This window comes from Equus asinus, chromosome 27 (assembly GCF_041296235.1).
Source record: "Equus asinus isolate D_3611 breed Donkey chromosome 27, EquAss-T2T_v2, whole genome shotgun sequence".
Taxonomy (NCBI): domain Eukaryota; kingdom Metazoa; phylum Chordata; class Mammalia; order Perissodactyla; family Equidae; genus Equus; species Equus asinus.
Genome location: NC_091816.1, coordinates 1,611,051 through 1,631,301, shown reverse-complemented (window position 1 = coordinate 1,631,301; position 20,251 = coordinate 1,611,051). Strand labels below are relative to the sequence as shown.

General features: G+C 36.2%; 1 protein-coding gene across 2 annotated transcripts in view; it reads left to right on the top strand.

The window, feature by feature from the left end:
* The window catches only part of HOOK3 (hook microtubule tethering protein 3), a 100,088-nt gene extending 80,212 nt beyond the window's left edge, over positions 1 to 19,876 (top strand). For both annotated transcript variants that reach the window (XM_044750772.2, XM_014837810.3), the window contains exons 17-22: positions 4,007 to 4,041; positions 7,983 to 8,065; positions 9,108 to 9,208; positions 10,731 to 10,835; positions 11,002 to 11,073; positions 16,786 to 19,876. In XM_044750772.2, coding sequence (XP_044606707.1) covers positions 4,007 to 4,041; positions 7,983 to 8,065; positions 9,108 to 9,208; positions 10,731 to 10,835; positions 11,002 to 11,073; positions 16,786 to 16,926 — 537 coding nt within the window. In that variant the 3' untranslated portion in view covers positions 16,927 to 19,876. The remainder of the gene's footprint in view (positions 1 to 4,006; positions 4,042 to 7,982; positions 8,066 to 9,107; positions 9,209 to 10,730; positions 10,836 to 11,001; positions 11,074 to 16,785) is intronic.
* Positions 19,877 to 20,251: the final 375 nt, after the last annotated feature.

The following is a 20,251-nucleotide window of genomic DNA, read 5'->3' as shown; positions in this document are numbered from 1 at the left end:
GAATCCCTCTTACTGTCCTCCCACACATACAACACACGTTCATGTATAAGTTCCGTGACCTTTTTTTATAGTCCCTTAGCACTCTACATATCTCTCATAGCCCTTGGCTGGCACACTCAAAGCCAGAATATAGTAAATGCCTTGAGCCAGGAGCTAGGTCTTCATCTCCTCATGCTCATCATCTATCACAGTGCTTGTGTAGCATATCATAGTCAGTTAATCCTGGTAAAAGTGTAAATAAATCATATTTTGCAAATCCTTTACATTTAATGAGCAGTCAGCAACAGACCTACGACTATAAAGTGCTCAAAAATAGTGCAAAGGGGAAAAAAACCTAAATTTTAGTGACCAACCTTTGCTTCAGCCGGTTTTTTTTTTTTTTTTTGCCAGTGTGATTTACCATAACTCTGGCCTTAGAGTATAAACCTATTTTCTTGTTTCCATTAGTAGAGTCATTTTGAGGATCATTGTCCAAACTATAGATAGATCCAGTTTCATCCAGCCTTATTAACGTATGAGCGTATAAAAACAAAAGGAATCAAAGAAGTGGAGTTAAATTCGTGTGTTACTTAAAACCTGAGATATGAGAAGCTCATCAGTGACCTAATTTTATGAGTTTCTTAACATACGTCTAGCTTATATTGGCAGCATACTCTTCTTTCTAAGATCGGTGGTTTTAGTTTATCCTTTAATTAATGCATTGGTAGTTCTTGGATTCCCAGATTGATTCCAAATTCCTGAAATTGTCACCAATGTTTAAACTGCCTTATTCAGTTATTAAAATGTCCTGGTTTACATTTTAGACATACTTTTATCCAGAAGGTTAAATCACAAAGAAGTGAAGCGAAACTACCTTTAGTGCATTAAAATATCAGTAAGCCTAATGAAGAGTACCTTAGAGACGAACCAAAGGAGCAGTATTTCTTAGTTTGCTAAAATCACTAGGTCCGTTAAACTGAGGTGAATGTGAACTTCATTTTGTTCTCTAAAACTTGGGGGAGACTTTTTGTTGATTTGTTGTGGTAAAAAGGGGAAGGGTGTGTGGTACATGGAAAGCAAAAATGGCAGAATATCAGGATCAGCTCAACCTTAGTATTAGAGCAATAACCATTGTACTTGATTCTCTTACTTATACTGAAACATACTTAATGAAATTATTCTGTAAAAAATACTTTTGCATAGCCTGATTAGGTATCACTGTGGTAGTCAAATCTAATTAAATATGCTATGTGCCATTACTTGAAGAGAACATGTTTCTGAAGTGAGATGCCAGCCCTATAAAGTACTGTTTGTGTAAATTAGTCAGTTTATTTGTCCAGATGCTAATGAGATATCTTGCTCTAAATTCTTGGAAATTCTCTCAGAGCTCTTTTCTATATATGGAAAAGATTCAGATAGAAACTTTTCCTGATGATATGCCTCAAAGTGCTTTGGAGAAATAGTGTGGCACAGGACATGTGGTTCTTCCCCCCAGCAGATTTTTGATATTTTTGTCTTCTCTCTTTCACTAACCTACAGTGTTACATCTCAGGAATATGTGCTACTTAGAACAACCTGCCAAATGGAATTGGTCCCCCTGAAGAGCAACATAATTTCTGCCTATTTCTGTTGTCAAAAGCACAGTCCTTTCATGTGACCTTAAGTCAGAGTAGGATGGTTTGCACATTTTTATTATTATTTTTATGTCATTTATTTTTAGCATGGAAGCAGAAAAGCATTGTTATATCCAGTCATATGGATAATTTGAGCTAGCCACAGTGTATAAAACTCCAGAGAACGAGACAGGATGAGGAGACCATAGAAGAAAGAAAAATGTACATTTTTGAAAAAAAAAAGCATATCTTTTACTTCTGTTCATGAATTACTAAATGGTTCCTTCTATTGGCTGCTGTGTTTGCTTCATACTAATATGTCCTCTCTGTCTCTTGGCATGGTTTCTGCTCAAGGCTATTGTAAGTATGGCTTCCTATTCATTTCTATATATCAAGCAGTTTTTTAATTTATACATTATCTGCCATCATAGTTGATGGTATTGAAATTTTAAGTTATGGGAATTTTATGCACAATGAATGTACCAGTATTACTTGCCTTATAAGCTTATGCCCGTTACAGTTAAGATACTTAAAGAATATAAAAAATTTAACAAGTCAAACTAAAGAGACTCTGCTCTTGTTTTTTTTTTTTTCCTCCCATCCCGCTCTGCCCCATTGCTATAATTAGGTTGTTTTAAAAATTATTTTGAAGCTAGCTTCCTATCACAGTCTGGTTCCCTCCTGCCACATATTTTGATAGTAACAGTCCAGTTGGAGAGGCATTGCAGCATAGAAAGCATGGAAGTGAATGAAGACCATGCACAGACTTTGGGGTCTGGCAGACCTGGGTTTTAATCTTGGATCTGCCACTTGAAAGCTAGTGAATGTCTCCTCACCTTCCTCAGCTATGAGATAGGGCTAATGTTACTCAGCGCTGGGAGGTTAACACAAGACAACGTATATGACATGATGTAGTGCAGTGCCTGGCATTTTAACCACTCATTAAATAATTATTTTAGTATGTATCATCTCAGAGTTAAAATTAACTTTACCAGGGGCCGGCCCAGTGGTGCAGCAGTTGAGTGTGCACGTTCCACTTCGGCGGCCTGGGGTTCGCCAGTTCGGATCCCAGGTGCGGACGTGGCACCGCGTGGCAAGCTATGCTGTGGTAGGCGTCCCACGTATAAAGTAGAGGAAGATGGGCACGGATGTTAGCTCAGGGGCACTCTTCCTCAACAAAAAGAGGAGGATTGGCAGTAGATGTTAGCTCAGGGCTAATTTTCCTCAAAAGAAAAAATAATAATTAATCTTACTAGAACCTCATCAAAACATAAGTGTAGGGGCCAGCCCACTGGCGTAGTGGTTAAGTTCGTGCGCTCCGCTTCAGCAGCCTGGAGTTTGCAGACCTACATACTTCTCATCAAACCATGCTGTGGCAGTCTCGCATATACAAAATAGAGGAAGATTGGCAACGGATGTTAGCTCAAGGACAGTCTTCAACACACATAAAGAGGAAAAACAAAAGAAAACCATAAGTGTAAATTAAAGTTAAGGTGTTTAAAAAGTATTTTCATTTTACCCTGTGTACCAAAGAAGGAACAAGCAATAATCTGAAGTTAACAGATTTATCTTTTTTTAATATTTAGGGGAGGCAATGATAGAGGATGCTGTGGTCCACTGACCTAGCTATAGTTAACATTGAGCAAAGAAGGGAATTTGAAATATTCCAGAGCTGTGTTAGAATGGGCTTGAATAAGCAATTATGATAATCATTACTGAATAAGGTGACTAAAAATCGAAGAACTTAGTGCGAGGGTTTTTTCTTCCCTCCTCGCTGCTATTGATTGATTGGACAGTTTGTTTTATAAGCCTGTATTAATTGGCTCATGATTGGTCAATTCTGATCTCCTGTTCTTCAGAAGACCTTTTTCCTTTTTCCGTTAGTACCCATTTAAAGCTGCATTCTCCAGCATATTAAATTCTCTGCATATAATATCAGTTCTCATACCATCACATAAATTATCTGCAATCTGCGTATTTGTAAATGAGTGATTAAGTCAGTAAATAGTTATGGAAATTGCTCTCTCACTTTATCATGATGCAAGTTAAACAACATAGCAGATTAAAAGTGTCTTAAGGAAAGTCTAGTATTACTAGAGTTCTGCATGCCTATTGAGTCCAGGAATATTTGGTCTATACATAAGTGGCCTTTTTATTCATTTCCCTGACTGTAAATAGAAAATTCAGATGTGCAGTTTCTAGTTATTTTATACTGATTGCTATCACTTACAGGCTGCTCTCTCCATTATCAAAGAAAAATAAACGTGGGTACCTGGTGTGTTTTCAGCTCTTTGACAAGAGAGATTACTGAGGACTGATTTAGAGTTAGCTACTACTATGCTCTTAATTTTTAAAAAATAATTTATTAGTTAAAATGTTAAGTAATAAATTATTGTTTAATTTTCCATTTTCAGTCAGTTCTTCTAAAAAAGAAGCTGGAAGAACATCTGTAAGTATAAAAGCCATTGAGGCTCATTCTTGTATCATCTCTTGTGTTAGGTGGTTACAGAGTATCTAGGCAATAGCATGGGTGTCCCTGGGAGGTACAGAACCTTATAAGACATATTGATAGCATCTATAGGGTCTTGCCTACCCAAGGTCCTCACATCAGAACAATGACTGCTTTATAACTTTTCTCAAATGAGATTCCCGGGGTCTATGTGTTCATGACAGTATTTATAATCATAGCTAGGAGTTTGAGACACTCGAGTTCAGAAGTCAGAAACTTTTTTCTGTAAAGGGCCAGATAGTAGTTCTTTTAGGCTTTGCAAGCCATGGTCTGTGTCGTACCACTTAGCTCTGTGGGTGTAGCGTGAAAGCAGCCGTGGATGGTAAGCAAACTAATGTTGTGACTGTATTCCAGTGAAACTTGCATACGAAGAGGGGCGGCAGGCTCAGTTCAGCCCACAGTTGGTAGCTGTCCAGCTCTGGAGTGTAGCCCCTCAATCTCCCTCTTTAAGTAATTTTTTAAAGTATTATAAAGCTTATCAGTAGCAGATTTTCAAACATTTCCTTGAATTGCAAACATATCTGAACGTGACTTTTTAATCTAAAAGATGAAATAAAGTTTAAAATATTGCATTTGTTTTCTCATGAAGAAGAAATCTTCCTCCATCTTTGTCTTTAGTTGAAGTTGACAATGTTAGGAATGTTTCGTGATTTTTTTTCTCACACCCAGTAACAACTTTAATCCTTCCTATTACTTTCTAGCAAAACTCTCTCCTTGCAAACACTGAGTGGCCATGAATTGCTAGCCTGTTGGAGTATTACAGTGTTACCCTATGGTAAACCAGGCATCCTCAATACCTCAGAGATAACTATGACTTGCTCTGCTAAGATTGGAAAGAAATTCTCTAGTTTGGCAGCTTACCTCATGCTGTCCAATTTTCTTTTTATAATGTGGGAAAAGTGAGATACACCTAGCAACTGGCACTTGCTGCCAAGTCTAACAATGGGCAGATTCCTAATGTACTAGAAGAATAGAAAATATTGCCTCCCAGCCATTGTGAAGTTACCTTGAGTCAGAATTTAGTACCGAATTCTATCCTGTTTTTGTTTTCCATTCCTTTATTGCAAAAAATAGAATACCTGTTGTTTTGTAAAACCACTGTCTGATCATTGTTCTGTGTTGTCATTTATATGGTCAAAAATAATTTACTTCATCAAAAATAATTTGTTAGTGAGTGAACATGAAGCTTGTATTCGTTTCTTCTGGTTGCCATAAATTGCTACAAACTGAGTGGCTAAAAATAATAGAAATTATTCTCTAACTGTTCTTGAGGCTAGCAGTGTGAAATCAAGGTGACAGCAGGATTGGCTGCTTCTGGAGGCTCTGAGGGAGAGTCTGTTCCATGCCCCTGTTCTAGCTTCTGGTGGCTGCCACCAGTGCTTGGTGTTCCTTGGCTTGTGGACACGTCGTTCCAATTTCTACCTCCATCTTTACATGGCCTTCTCTCTGTCTGTGTCTTCATATGGCCTTCTTATAAAGACACCAGTCATTGGATTTAGGGCCCACTCTGATCTAGTATAACCTCATCCTAACTAATTACATCTGCAAGGACCCTGTTTCCAAAAGTCACATTTACAGGTTCTGGGGGGTTAGGACTTCACCATATGTTTTTGGGAGACACAATTCAATCCATAACAGGTCTCATAGACATCTCAAAAAATGGTCATTCTCATGCAGATTTAAAACTACACTGGAGTCCATTTTACACACACCAAATTGGTAAAGTTTAAGAATCAGACAGGGGCCGGCCCGGTGGCGCAGCGGTTAAGTGCACACGTTCTGCTTCGGCGACCCAGGGTTCGCCACTTTGGATCCCGGGTGCCGACATGGCACTGCTTGGCAAGCCATGCTGTAGTGGGCGTCCCACATATAAAGTAGAGGAAGATGGATATGGATGTTAGCTCAGGGCCAGTCTTCCTCAGCAAAAAGAGGAGGAATGGTGGCAGATGTTAGGTCAGAGCTACTCTTCCTCAAAAAAATAATAAATAAATAAAAATTTAAAAAAAAAGAATCAGACATACTAAGTACTGCCAAAGATATTGAGCAGTTCTCATCCACGGCTGGTAAGAGTATACATCAGTTTACTTAGTAAACTTGAATATGCACGTATTATATGACCCATCAGTTCCACTCTCCTGTACATACCCTGATTCCTAGAGATGGTATAATGCATGTGTACCAGGAGACTTATAGAAGCAAGTATGGAGTAATGTTGTTTGTAATCATAGAAAAGTCAAAATGATACAAATACTGCCAGTTGTAAAAATGATAGCTAGAATGAGGTGTATTCAAACAGTTGAACACTAGACAGCAGTAAAAATGTGTGAACTAGGGCTAACACATCAACATGGATGAATCCCAAGGACATAATGTTAAGTAAAAGATGGAAGTCACACAATAATATATACAGTGTAATTTAATGTATAAAGGAAAAATTGGGAAATATTAAGCAATATTTTTTTAGGAATACAGACAAATGCCTGTCACAAAAATGAAAATGATTAAAATTCTGAATTTTGGTTACCTCTGGGAGGGGGTTAGGGACACATGGGACTTCTGAGGTTCTGGGATAATTTCTGTATCTTCACCTGTTTCTTTGCTGGGCTTAGTTTTTCTTGTTCTTTAAAGTGTATATATTTATTTTGTATATATATATTTGTGTGTTTGTGTGTGTCACACCCTCAAAAAAGAAATTGTTGAGAAATAAAAGAATTTATTAAAGTATTATGCATAGAAAAAACCAGAAAAAGGCGTAACAAAATACTCTGGTTTTTTAGTGTTTCTCTCTGTTTTCCAATTTTTGTAGCCTTGTTTCCCTCTCATATTACAGAGTGCCTCACTAGGTACTATATAGGGAGAATTACACATATTATATAAACACCAGGAAAAACGTACTTTCTGTACATTCCTTCTTTTTACTATTGTATTAGAATATACCTTACATACAGTAAAGTACACAAATCCTAAGTTCCTAAGTCTGCCACTTCATGAACGTCCTTCTACATACATAGGTAACCCAGATCAACATATAGCGTATTTCCAGCAGCCCACCAGGATTCTTCCTTCTCTCTTCTAATTGATTGATTATATCCCCAAGCTCATCACTGTGTTGATCTCTATCACCTTTCATTAATTTTGATAGTCTCTGAACTTGATATAAATGGAATCATACAGTATTACCCTTTCATGTCTGACTTCCTTTGTTCAACCTTCTGTGAGATCTATCCATGTGGTTGCATGTATCAATTCATTCCTTTGTATTGGTGTGTAGTGTTCTTTCTGTTCTTGTTTTTAGAACTTCACTTCTTTTTCAGTAAGATTTTACATTGTAAAATCTCTGCAAATTTGTAATTTAATTTTTACAATATCTTGTTCCTAGAAAAAATATTAAGATCATTAAGTTCTTTGTACTCTCTTGTTCAGGTTCATGTAAAAGAAATTACTACTACTTCAAACTCTGAGATTTTTGTCTCTATTTTTTTCACTTATTTAAAAAATATATTGGGCCAGCCCCAGTGGCCTAGTGGTTAATTTCGGCACACTCCACTTCAGCAGCCTGGGTTCTGTTCCCAGGCGTGGGCCTACACCACTCGTCTGTCACTGGCCATGCTGTGGCAGCAGCTCACATACAAAAAGAGGAAGATCTGCAACAGATGTTGGCTCAGGGCAAATCTTCCTCAGCAAAAAAAAAAAAATATATATATATATATATATATATATATATATATATATAATTCATGTTGAATTAGTCTTTTCATCTGTGTTTCATAGCGCTGTGTGCTATGCAAGTATATTCCAAGAGTAAAGAACTTAGATTTTTCGTTTGTGGAAAAAAATACAAAACAGTAGTAGGTGACACAGTGTTACATACTTTGTTACAGAGAGAAGCTGCATGAAGCCAATAATGAATTGCAGAAGAAGAGAGCCATTATAGAAGATCTTGAACCAAGATTTAACAACAGCTGTGAGTTTTTCCCAATTAGCACAGTTTTAAATTAGTTAGCCATATATTACCCTAGTGATAATGAGTTTATATAATATTGTTTCTTTTAGAAATAGGTCCTATGACATTCTAGCAATTAAAGAATTTGCCTTATTTACAAAAAGTATATAATCATCTTCATAATGTTTCTTAAATTTCTAATTATAGCAATGAGATTTTCCTTAACTATGGATGCTAATGAATATTTTATGAAGTTAGTTATTTCCATAGTGTAGTTGCATGTAAGTCAGCCAAACTTTTACTTCTGTTGATATTTACACATGTGGGTAACTGACTTTATTAATTCTCTGGTGTGGAGGTGGGAGTAGGATGCAGACTTTTACTGTTTTTTATTGTGGTAACATCTACATAACATAAAAATAACCACTTTAACCATTTTTAGTTATACAGTTCAGTAGCATTAAGTACATTCACATTATTGTGCAAACTAAATCCATCACTCAACTATCCAGTATATTGATATTGTACAACCACTGTCCATCTCCAGAACTTTTTCATCATCCCAGACTCAAACTCCATACCCATTAAACAATAACTCCCCTCTCTCCCCTAACCCCCCTGCCTCTGGAAACCACTATTCTGCTTTCTGTCTCTACGGATTTGACTATTCTGGGTAACTTATATAAGTGCCATCATGCATCATGTCTGGCTTATTTCACTCAGCATAATATCTTTAATTTTCACTTGGTAATGGCTCCATGTTGTAGCATATATCAGAATTAAGGCTAAATAATATTCACTTGTATGTATTTACCACATTTTGTGTATCCATTCATCCGTCAATGGTTACTTTTTAATTTATTCACTTCCATACTGCAATTTTTGTTTATAAAAAAAGCTTTTTGTAAAAACAAAAATTATAAATTAGGGTTTTTTAAAGAAAATTATATGTAGAAATAGACCAAACAATCTCTCAAAGCTGTTACCTATTTACTGTTTGTCGGTTGATATATTTTTAAAGTTGTTATAATCTCAAAAAAATTTTTTGCTGTCTCATCTGCAGCCTTAAAAATTGAAGAATTACAAGAAGCTTTACGAAAGAAAGAAGAGGAAATGAAGCAAATGGAAGAACGATATAAAAAATACTTAGAGAAAGCCAAAAGTGTAAGTATGAATTTGTGGGTATCTCTACTTTCTGATCATATTTTACTGACGTCTCAGAATATAGTGCACGTACAGCGACTTTTCACACAGAGAGCTGTCAGGAGAAGGTCAAGAACTGCCAAAACGACAATGTATCTTTATGTAGGAAATAAGTGGCAGTCATCACCTTAACTAGTAATCAAAATTAGCTACACTAATGGTAGGACAACCAATATCTTGTGCCTCCTGGTGGGGTATCATTACCAATAATATTTAACCTGAATCTAAGCAATATTCTAGACCTAACTTTCAGTTCCCAGGGAAAATGTGGTTATTGGAACAAGTTAAATAGCACCTTCAGGAAGTCATCAGATAAATCCAGAATTTGGCATAGAAGTCAATGTTATAGAAAAACAAATATAGACAGTGGAGTGTGAGGGAGCTGTTGTAATTTAAAGAGCCAAAGGGACCTAAATACCAAATGTAGTGCATTAATATTTGGGTCCTGGGCTGGGGGCAGAAATGAGCAGTTTTGAAAGACATTTTGGAGACAGCTGTGGAGATGTGGATTTGGACTGAATGGTGATGATTTCTAATATTGTTAATTTCTTACAGATGATAATGGTATTATGATTATGTGGGGGAATGTCCTTAGTCTAAGGAGATGCACGTTGAAATATTTCAGAGTTACGTGTCATGAAGTCTGCACATTAATTTAAAATAGTCCCCAAAACAATCAGGCGTGTGTGTGTGTGTGTTTGTGTGTCTAGAGAGAGAAATCAAATGTGGTAGTGCAGCTATTGGTGAATCTGGGTTAAAGGAAATGAATTTTTATTGTTCTGTTCTTTCCAATTTTCTACAGATTTGGTTATTTTTGATAGTAAAAGCGTTGGGCCAAAAAGCAAAAAGACTTCCCGGAAAACTTCTATTTGGTTAACTAGAATTACATCACATGCCCATGCTTAAACTGGGGCACTGGCAGAGGAGGGGATGGGCCACAGTGATAGGCTTTTAAACCATAAGGACGTGCCCCTAAGTCCACCTCTGGTCAGAGGGGAACACTAGCTGAACCAAATCAGAGGAAAGGAAAAGGAGACAGCTGTCAGTAGTGTCTGCTGTGGTATTACTTATTAATTTAAGCCAGAATTACTTCTTTTTTTTTTCCCTTTTTCTCCTAAAGCCCCCTGGTACATAGTTGTGCATTTTTAGTTGTGGATCCTTCTAGTTATAGCATGTGGGATGCCGTCTCAGCATGGCTTGATGAGCAGTGCCATGTCCACGCCCGGGAGTTGAACTGGCAAAACCCTGGGCTGCCGAAGCAGAGCACACGAACTTAACCACTTAGCTACAGGGCCGGGCCCCAGAATTACTTCTTATACTTGATTCTTGTACATAATTAAAAAGTTTTATAATTGAAAGTTACAAGAACTGAATATTATTTCATACATTCACATTTTAAAGTATTCATGTAAGACAGCTTTTGATTCTCATAAAGTTTATCCTTTGATTTTTTTTTTTAATTTTCTTTTATTGCTTTTTACAGGTTATCCGTACTTTAGATCCTAAACAGAATCAAGGAGCAGCACCAGAAATACAGGCTCTTAAAAATCAGCTCCAGGAACGGGACCGACTGTTCCATTCATTAGAGGTAGTTTACTATACTAGATGATAAAATATTTGATTTTCGATTCTTTATTTTCTAGGAGCCTTCCTCTATACAATTGTGTCCATTAATTTAGACTGTTAAGTGTGAGTACTTCATTGATATTGAATTGTTTTTTATCTTTAAATATTTACATGTGCTTGCTTTTCAGAAAGAATATGAGAAAACAAAGAGTCAAAGAGAGATGGAGGAGAAATATCTTGTTAGTGCCTGGTACAATATGGTAAGAAAATAACACTTGAAATCATATTGCAAAGTTCAGTGAATATGTAATATTTATTATACTCCCTCTACTGTAGAAGTAACTCTACCAAATGAATCTGAAAGTAATTGCCATTCTAACACAAACTAACAAAACCTTAATGCTAACCTTAGGACTGAAAAGCAGATAAGAGAACCACCATAAACAGGGTTAGGGCGTTTTGAACACCTCATTAAACCTAGAGGATAGAATCAGTTGGATTTTGGCCCCTCAGAATCATTTTATTCTAGGGGAACGGGACTGTAATATTATCTACACAAAATTGCAGTAACTTTTGTTTTGTGGGACTATTTCAGTGCCTTTCCAGGAGTGGTACTTATACCAAGGCTACTTCAGCTATCTCGTTTGTGGTTGTTGACAGTTAGTGCCATCCTCTCACCTTCCCGCTCTCTATCAGACAATGTTCTGCTGCTATTCATAGGGTTTTGATGGCCAGTTTTTTGGAAGCGGGTGGCCAGGTCCTTCCTCCTTATCTTTCTTAGTCTGGAACTTCTGCTGAAACCTGTCCACCATGGGTGACCCTCCTGATATTTGAAATACCGCTGGCATAGCTTTCAGCGTCACAGCAGTATGTAGCCATGACAGTATGACAACCGACAGACTGGTGGTGTGGTTCCCTGACCAGGAAATGAACCCAGACCGTGGCAGTGAGAATGTGGGATCTTAACTATTAGACCACCAGGACTGGCTAACTATCTCATAGGGTTTGGAAAATGTTCTAACTGGTCTAGCAGTATTAGACCCTGAACGACTGGAGGTTTTGAGGTTGAATTTTCCAACACAAAAAAACTTTAAATGTATTGCAGGGGAAAATAAATGCTCATCAATATCTGGGCTTCAGTAACATTTTCTAGATATAAATAGCTATGAATTTGTAAGAATGCTGTACTTTTTTCAATATTTTTTTCTAGACTTTTTGTCATCTTTTCCTTCTTTGTTCTTCTTTGTAAGACCACTTTTGCCTTTTCGAAGTGTCAGTTGTGCAAGACAGGAAATTGGACCAGATTCTTTTCGTCAGACCCCCCCTGACTCTATAGTTGTGTTATTGGCACAATGCCATTATTTCTGTTTTACAGTTATAATTGATGCCCTGTCTTAAAGGCTAGTGTCCCAGGCCTTCTAATAATGTGATTTGATCTTGTCAAAAATTTATACAATTTTATGACATAGTTCATTTATATTTGCCTTGGTTAAAACTACATATTTAAGATTTTATCACAATTTTGAAAAACAAAAGAGGAAATTGTATTGTGTTTAGAATACTATTATTGTTAACAAATATAGATTTCTTGAAAATTAAAATTTAAAAGATAGGGAAAAAACTCTATATTTAAGGAAATTCTCTAGGAACTAGTCCTGCCTCCACCTATTCTCTTTCCACTTTGTCCTTGTTAAAAGTTAGTGTTAGTGACAAGAAAATAGTGGAATTAAACGAAAAACTAGACCAGCTGGACTTAATAGAGATATATAGAACATTCTATCCAAAAGCAGAATACACGTTATTCTCAAGTGCACATGAAACATTCTCAAAGGTAGACCATATGTTGGGAAATAAGGTATGCCTCAATACATTTAAGAAGACTGAAATCATATCAAGCATCTTTTCCAACCATAATGCTATGAAACTAGAAATCAACTGCAAGAAAAAAGCTGGGAAAGTGACAAATATGTGGAGACTAAACAACATGCTACTGAACAACCAATGGATTAATGAAGAAATTAAAGGAAAAATCAAAAAATACCTGGAGACAAATGGAAATGAAAATGCATCATACCAACTCCATTGGGATATGACAAAAGTAGTCCTAAGAGGGAAATTCATAGCAAAACAGGCCCACCTTAACAAACAAGAAAAATCTCAAATAAGCAATCTTAAACTATACCTAGCAGAACTAGAAAAAGAAGAACAAACAAAGCCCAAAGTCAGCAGAAGGAGGGAAATAATAAAAATTAGAGCAGAAATAAATAAAATTGAAACCAAAAAAATAGTAGAAAGGATCAATGAAACTAAGAACTGGTTCTTCAAGAAGATAAACAAAATTGACAAATCCCTAGCCAGACTCACCAAGAAAAAAAGAGAGAAGCCTCAAATAAATAAAATTAGAAATGAAAGAGGAGAAATTATAACTGACACCACAGAAATGCAAATGATTGTAAGAGAATACTATGAAAAGCTATATGCCAACAAATTGGACAACCTGGAAGAAATGGGTAAATTCTTAGACTCATACAACCTCCCAAGACTGAATCAAGAAGAAATAGAGAATCTGAATAGACCAGTTCGAAGTAAAGAGATTGAAACAGTAATCCAAAACCTCACAGAAAATAAAAGTCCGTGACCAGATGGCTTCTCTGGAGAATTATAGCAGACACTCAAACTATCCTCAAACTATTCCAAAAAATTGAGAAAGATAGAACACTTCCTAACACTTTCTATGAGGCCAGCATCACCCTGATCCCACAGCCAGAAAAGGACAGCACAAAGAAGGAAAATTAAAGGCCAATATCACCGATGAATATAGATGCAAAAGTCCTCAACAAAATATTAGCAAACTGAATACAGCAATACATTAAAAGGATCATACACTGTGATCAAATGGGATTTATACCAGAGACATAGAGATGGTTCATCATCTGCAAATCAGTCAATGTGATACACCACATTAACAAGTGAGGAATAAAAATCACATGATCATCTCAATAGATGCAGAGAGAGCATTTGACAAGATCCAACATTCATTTATGATTTAAAAAACTGTCAATAAAATGAGTATAGAAGGAAAGCACCTCAACGAAATAAAGGCCATATATGACAAACCCACAGCCAACATCATACCCAATGGGGAAAGACTGAAAGCCATCCCTCTGAGAACAGGAATAAGACAAGCATGCCCACTATCAACACTCTTATTCAACATAGTACTGGAAGTTTTGGCCAGAGCAGTTAGGCAAGAGAAAGAAACAAAAGGAATCCAAATAGGCAGTGAAGAAGTAAAATGCTTGCTGTTTGCAGATGACGTGATTTTATGTATAGAAAACCCTAAAAAAACCCATCTGAAAAGTATTAGAAATGATCAACAATTATAGCAACGTTGCAGGGTACAAAATCAACTTATAAAAATCAGTTGCACTGCTCTACTCTGATAACAAGCAAACAGAAAGAGAACTCAAGAATACAATCCCCATTTACAATTGCAGCAAAAAGAGTAAAGTATTTAGGAATAGATTTGACCAAGGAGATGAAAGACCTCTACAATGAAAACTATATGACATTATTGAAAGAAATCGATGATGACATAAAGAAATGGAATTATATTTCATGCACATAGATTGGAAGAATAAACATAGTTAAAATGTCCATACAACCTAAAGTAATCCACAGATTCATTGCAATTCCAATCAGAATCCCAATGACATTCTTCATGGAAATAGAATAAATAATCCTAAAATTCATATGTGGCAACAACAAACCCCGAATTGCTAAAGCAGTCCTGAGAAGAAGGAACAAAGCTGGAGGCATCATACCCCTGATTCAAAATATCCTACAAAGCTATAGCAATCAAAACAGTATGGTACTGGTACAAAAACAGGTACAGTAAATGGTGTTGGGGGGCTCACTTGGTGGCATGGTGATTAAGTTCATGTGTTCCACTTTGGCAGCCCTGGGTTCACCGGATTGGATCCTGGGTGGGGACCTACTCATCACTCATTGAGCCATGCTGTGGCAGTGTCCCACATACAAAATAGAGGAAGATTGGCACAGATGTTAGCTCAGCAACAATCTTCCTCACCAAAAATAAATAAATAAATTGTGTTGAGAAAACTGGACAGCCACAAGCAAAAGAATGAGAGTATCTTTCACCATACACAAAAATTAACTCAAAATTAATTAAAGACTTGAAAGTAAGACATGAAACCATAAAACTAGAAGAAATATAGATAGTACACTCTTTGACATCAATCTTAGAAGGATCTTTTCAAATAGCATGTCTACTTGAGCAAGGGAAACAAGAAAAAAGGAACAAATGAGATTTCATGAGACTAAAAAGCTTCTGCTAGGCAAAGGAAACCATGAACAAAACGAAAAGACAACTCACCAACTGGGAGAAAATATTTGCAAATCATATATCCAAAAAGGGGTTAATTTCCAAAATATATAAAGAACTCACACAACTCAACAACAACAAAATAACCTGATCAAAAAATAGGCAGGGGATATGAACAGACATTTTTCCAAAAAAGATACACAGATGACCCCCAGGGACGTGAAAAGATGTTCAACATCACTAATCATCAGGGAAATGCAAATCAGAACTACAATAAGCTATCACCTTACACCTATTAGAATAGCTGTAATTACCAAGACAAAAAACAACGAATGTTGGAGAGGATGTGGAGAAAAGGGAAGCCTCATACACTACTGGTAGGAATGCAAACTGGTGCAGCCACTATGGGAAACAGTATGGAAGTTTCTCAAAAAATTAAAAATAGAAATACCATACAATCCAGCTATCCCACTACTAGGTATTTATCCAAAGAACATGAAATCGATGATCCAAAGAGACTTATGTACCCCTGTGTTCATTGCAGCACTATTCGCAATAGTCAAGACATGGAAGCAACCCGAGTGCCCATCAACTGATGATTGGATAAAGATGATGTGGTATATGTACACAGTGGAATACTACTCAGCCATAAAAAAGACAAACTTGTACCATTTGTGACAACAGATGGAACTTGAGGGTATTATGTTAAGCAAGATAAGCCAGACAGAGAAAGACAAACACCATATGATTTCACTCATGTGGAAGATAAATAAATACGTGGACAAAGAGCTCAAACTAATGGTTACCAGCAGGGAAGGGGGTTGAGAGGTGGGCATAAGGAGTAAAGGAGCACACAGATTTGGTGACTGACAAATAACAATGTACAACTGAAATTTCACAGTGTTATAAACTATTATGACCTCTATAAAATCATTGTTTTTTTAAAGTTAGTGATCCTGGAGCTCTGCGCCTCAATTCTTATTAGTAATTTTATGTTCTTGGTTGATTTTTTCCATTGTGGCTCCTCTCCCTTCTAAGCTAGTAGGCCACTCTTCTCCTGTCTTCAGGAAAGACCCCTTGCCCTCACTTGGGCCCTCTATTGTGGGCTTTCAGGAACTTTTCTTAGTTTGTTTGAGAATACAAGTCTGCCTGAAGTGAAGAAGAACAGCATGGTGGTATGTATTACACCTACGGTGCCTTTCCACCTTCAGAAACAAGTGCGTTTGTGTTTCCATTCTAACTAAACCCTGTGAATTCCACAACCCCATGTGAATCAATTGCTTCCAATCAATTTTGCTTTTTTTCTTGGAAAATCACTTTATACATTTGATTGGAAAGGGAAGTATGTTATGATTGGGTATGGGTAATATATTTCAAAAATCTGTCTTCATGATCTATGGTTTTGGTTATTGTAAATTCAGAAAATTAAGCCTTAATTTTTCCAAAGGAAGATTTGTACCTAATTGTTGGAACTAAATTGTGTCTGTAAGATTTTTATCTCTAATGAGCAGAATTAACATACCTAATTGTGCCTTATGATACTGTGTAACAAATTCTGCTTGATGAAATTTTCTTTTATGAGAATATGTTCCACTATTTTTTCATTGATTATTTTTTTCTGTTATAGGGAATGACTCTGCATAAAAAGGCAGCTGAAGACAGACTTGCTAGTACAGGTTCAGGGCAGTCATTTCTGGCTCGGCAAAGACAAGCGACCAGCACCAGAAGATCTTACCCGGGCCACGTTCAACCAGCCACAGCAAGGTAGACAAGTCTTGCCATTAGAATAAAAAATACCCTGCATTCAAAACGTACTTCTGTTACATATAACAACATTTCAGGAAATTCAGCCAGCTTAATATTTGTCTCGATTTTATGTTAATATTTAGTAGTTTCTCATTTGAGGACTTTTTCCTGTATCTATAATGTTTTAGTTTCTTGGTCCTTTATTTTGTAGTCCTTTCAGTTCCTTTTAATGTGCCAAAAATTTTTAAATGCCCAATTAAAAGCATTGTATAATAGTGTAGTACTTTTCTTTGTATGAAAATGTCCTTTCCCCGATGGTGTAGGCTTTGTAATGAATTAGATTTTCTGCCAATAATTGATATACAATTTATATTCTTTATTGTGCCTCTGTGTTCCCATGCTTTATAAGAATGTCTTTGTTTAAAGGGAATTAATCTTTTTATGATGTATTAATCTGTGTTTTCAATTGTTTTCCAAATGCACTTCAGATAACTTGCGTATTTACTATATAAAATGGTTGGCAAGTGCACTTTTTGCAAAGACATAAATACATTGGCAGAGGTGCTAATCAGATCTTACCTAAAGCACCTGATAGAACTATTTAGAGTAAAAAATGAGTTTTCACATTGTTTTCTAGGAAATTAAATTTGTCCGAAGATTTGGAAACTATTTTTAAAACATAAATACGTAGAATTTCATTATTTTCTGCTATCTTGTTTGCTGGCAGAAGTGAATGCATGGAGTAGGTTATTTGGGGGGAAATTGCAGAAGAAGAAAATCTAGCAGTGCATTGGTTTTTTTCTTGTTTTGGAATCTCATAGTAACTGAGAATCAAATCCCAGCAATGTGGCAACGTTTGTAAAGTCAACTGCCCTCCACATCTAAAAGACTTATTTTTCACGTACTTAGAAGTAATAGGTAGCCTTACTTTTGGGGCAATTTCCTTGTTGACTCGCACCTCCATTTGTTTTACTTTCTCCTTAATAGAAACCCTTCTATTTCTCAGTAATTCCTAACACCTAACATTTTAATATCAGTCATTAAGATCAGTAAGTGACTTCTTCTATGTAATGTTGTGACAGGTCTCTCTCACATTTTTTCTTAATTCTATGTCCTAGCCCAAGAATTTGCTACTGAATAGATTCTCTTGGGTGTTTGGTGGCCTCAGAGTGCTTAGATTTGTTGACAGGTTGTAAACCATGTTTATTTACATTGACAAATGGCTGTCAAGTAATAATAATTTTCAAGCACTTTGACTATTTAAGGAGCTATATAAATGCAACATATTCATTTGAAAATGAAATGCCTCTGCTTAACTTTCCATATTGACGTAAGCGTCGGGTCCCAAATTATATTTAAGTTGCCCTGCAGCCTTTTTCTTGCACCATAGCCCATCTTTTTTAAAAGCAAAAAATTACGGAAATTAGGCTGATTTTTGTTTTTGTTTTTAGATAGGTTATCTAATAAGAGGATTTTATTTCATGTACTTGCTATTTGGAAGTTCAGGTTTAATTTAGTTTTGTATATTAAATACAAATGAATAATTTTAAATCAAGATAAATATAATTAAGAATTTTCAGCAACTGTATGCCAAGTGTTTGATTTTCAGTCCTTACTTAGTTTTTTATAAGAAAATTGACCTAAAAATTAGTAGTATTTTCATTTGTCCTCAGAAACTGTCCTTGCAGAAAGGTATTATAGTATACACAGAAATGACTCCGTGCATGTGCTGATTTTTGTGTTAAGTGCGGAAGTCTGAGCGCAGTGTGAGCACTTCTGCCGGATCAGGCCGTAAAGCAGGAGGAATTAGTAGTAGTGGAGAGGACCACGCGAAGAGGACACGTCGTGGGTTTCAGGAGGCTAAGCAGGCCTAGGCAACGTGGAAAGTTTTGGCAATAAAAGATTAAAAGCAGTTTAAGATGGTTCTTAGTTCTATCCCCTTATTTCGCAGGTGGCATAAGGATTCAACTGTTTTAAAACAGAGCATGAACACTAACCTTGGTAAAATTAAAATTACTGGGAAATTATACCCACAAAATAAGATAAATGAAAATAAGAGAGTCTGTGAACTGTTCATTACATGGATTCTATCCCATGCAATAAGAGGTTTTAATTTTAGTTTTCTGTTTACTGCCCCACTCCTGGGCTCCTACCCACCCGTCTACTCAGATATATTGCTCTAAACGGCTTGGAAAGATGCCAAGCTTTTAGAAGGAAGTTTTATTTATTTTTCTTCAGCATGTGTTGCATGCTGTTATTTTGGTGTTTACATTCATAACTTTCACTGTCCTTTACCTGTAAAGTTTAGTATATTACTTTCATTATATAGAAGAAATTATGTTTCTAAACATCCTGTAATTTTTTTATGTTTTTTAAAGCAGGAATAAAACAGCTTTAACAGCAACAGTCCTGTCTCCCTTGCCCAACTTTGGACAGGATTTATGAAATTTCTGTTTCTTAAGTAATGATTAATAATTTCTCAGAAGGTTTGTGATGATGCGTAGTCTGTCTGAAAGTTAACAGACATTGGATGCTTTATCTAGATGTGAGCCGTGTTGTGCCATCTTTCGCAAACCCCCGGATACAGCAGCTTCATGAAGCCGCTGTTGACGTGGACAGTGGGGCTAGTCCTGGCCTCAGCGGTGGAGTGAGTGCAGGGTGATTGCCTTAGGTTGGGTGAGCCATCACCCAGTGTCCAACTGCTTGTAAACAAAAAGCTTACCTTCTGGTTTTTTTCTAACCAGGGTAAGAAAATACAACCTAAATAACTAAAGAATATTAAAGCATAACATTTATATTCTGCAGTGTGTATTTAAGAAGTTTATAATGGGGGGAAAAATCCAGCAAATATAGTAGTTTACTACATCTAAAAGAGAGAATAAATAATACAATTGTACATATCTTAAAAGAACTTTCAAAAACTCGATTATATGTTTTTATCATTTGTCTAATTACTTTATAATAACTAAGAAGTCCCTAAATAAAGGACCCATGTTCCAAAATTGATCAAGATTGAGTTATTTCTGTTAGATAGCCCTAGCCTGTCAAAATTGGCTTAATGAATTATTAGATTATAATAAGGATGATATTGTCCTCTGTAATTTTGTCAAGGTTTTCTTGTTTTGTTTATATAATGAGAGCTCAATTGTACAAAACTAACCTAAATATTACCCAGTCAGAAACATGAGCCTGTGTATCCTGTGAGTCCTCACAAAGGCATTAAAGTCAGTCTGTGCCAATGAACAGCGGTAAGTGATTGTTCAGTGAAAGACAAGTGAGGTTGAAGCAGAGGTACATCTTATTTATGAGCTACTTTACTCACATCTCCTTTTCAAGAGCAGTTTTGT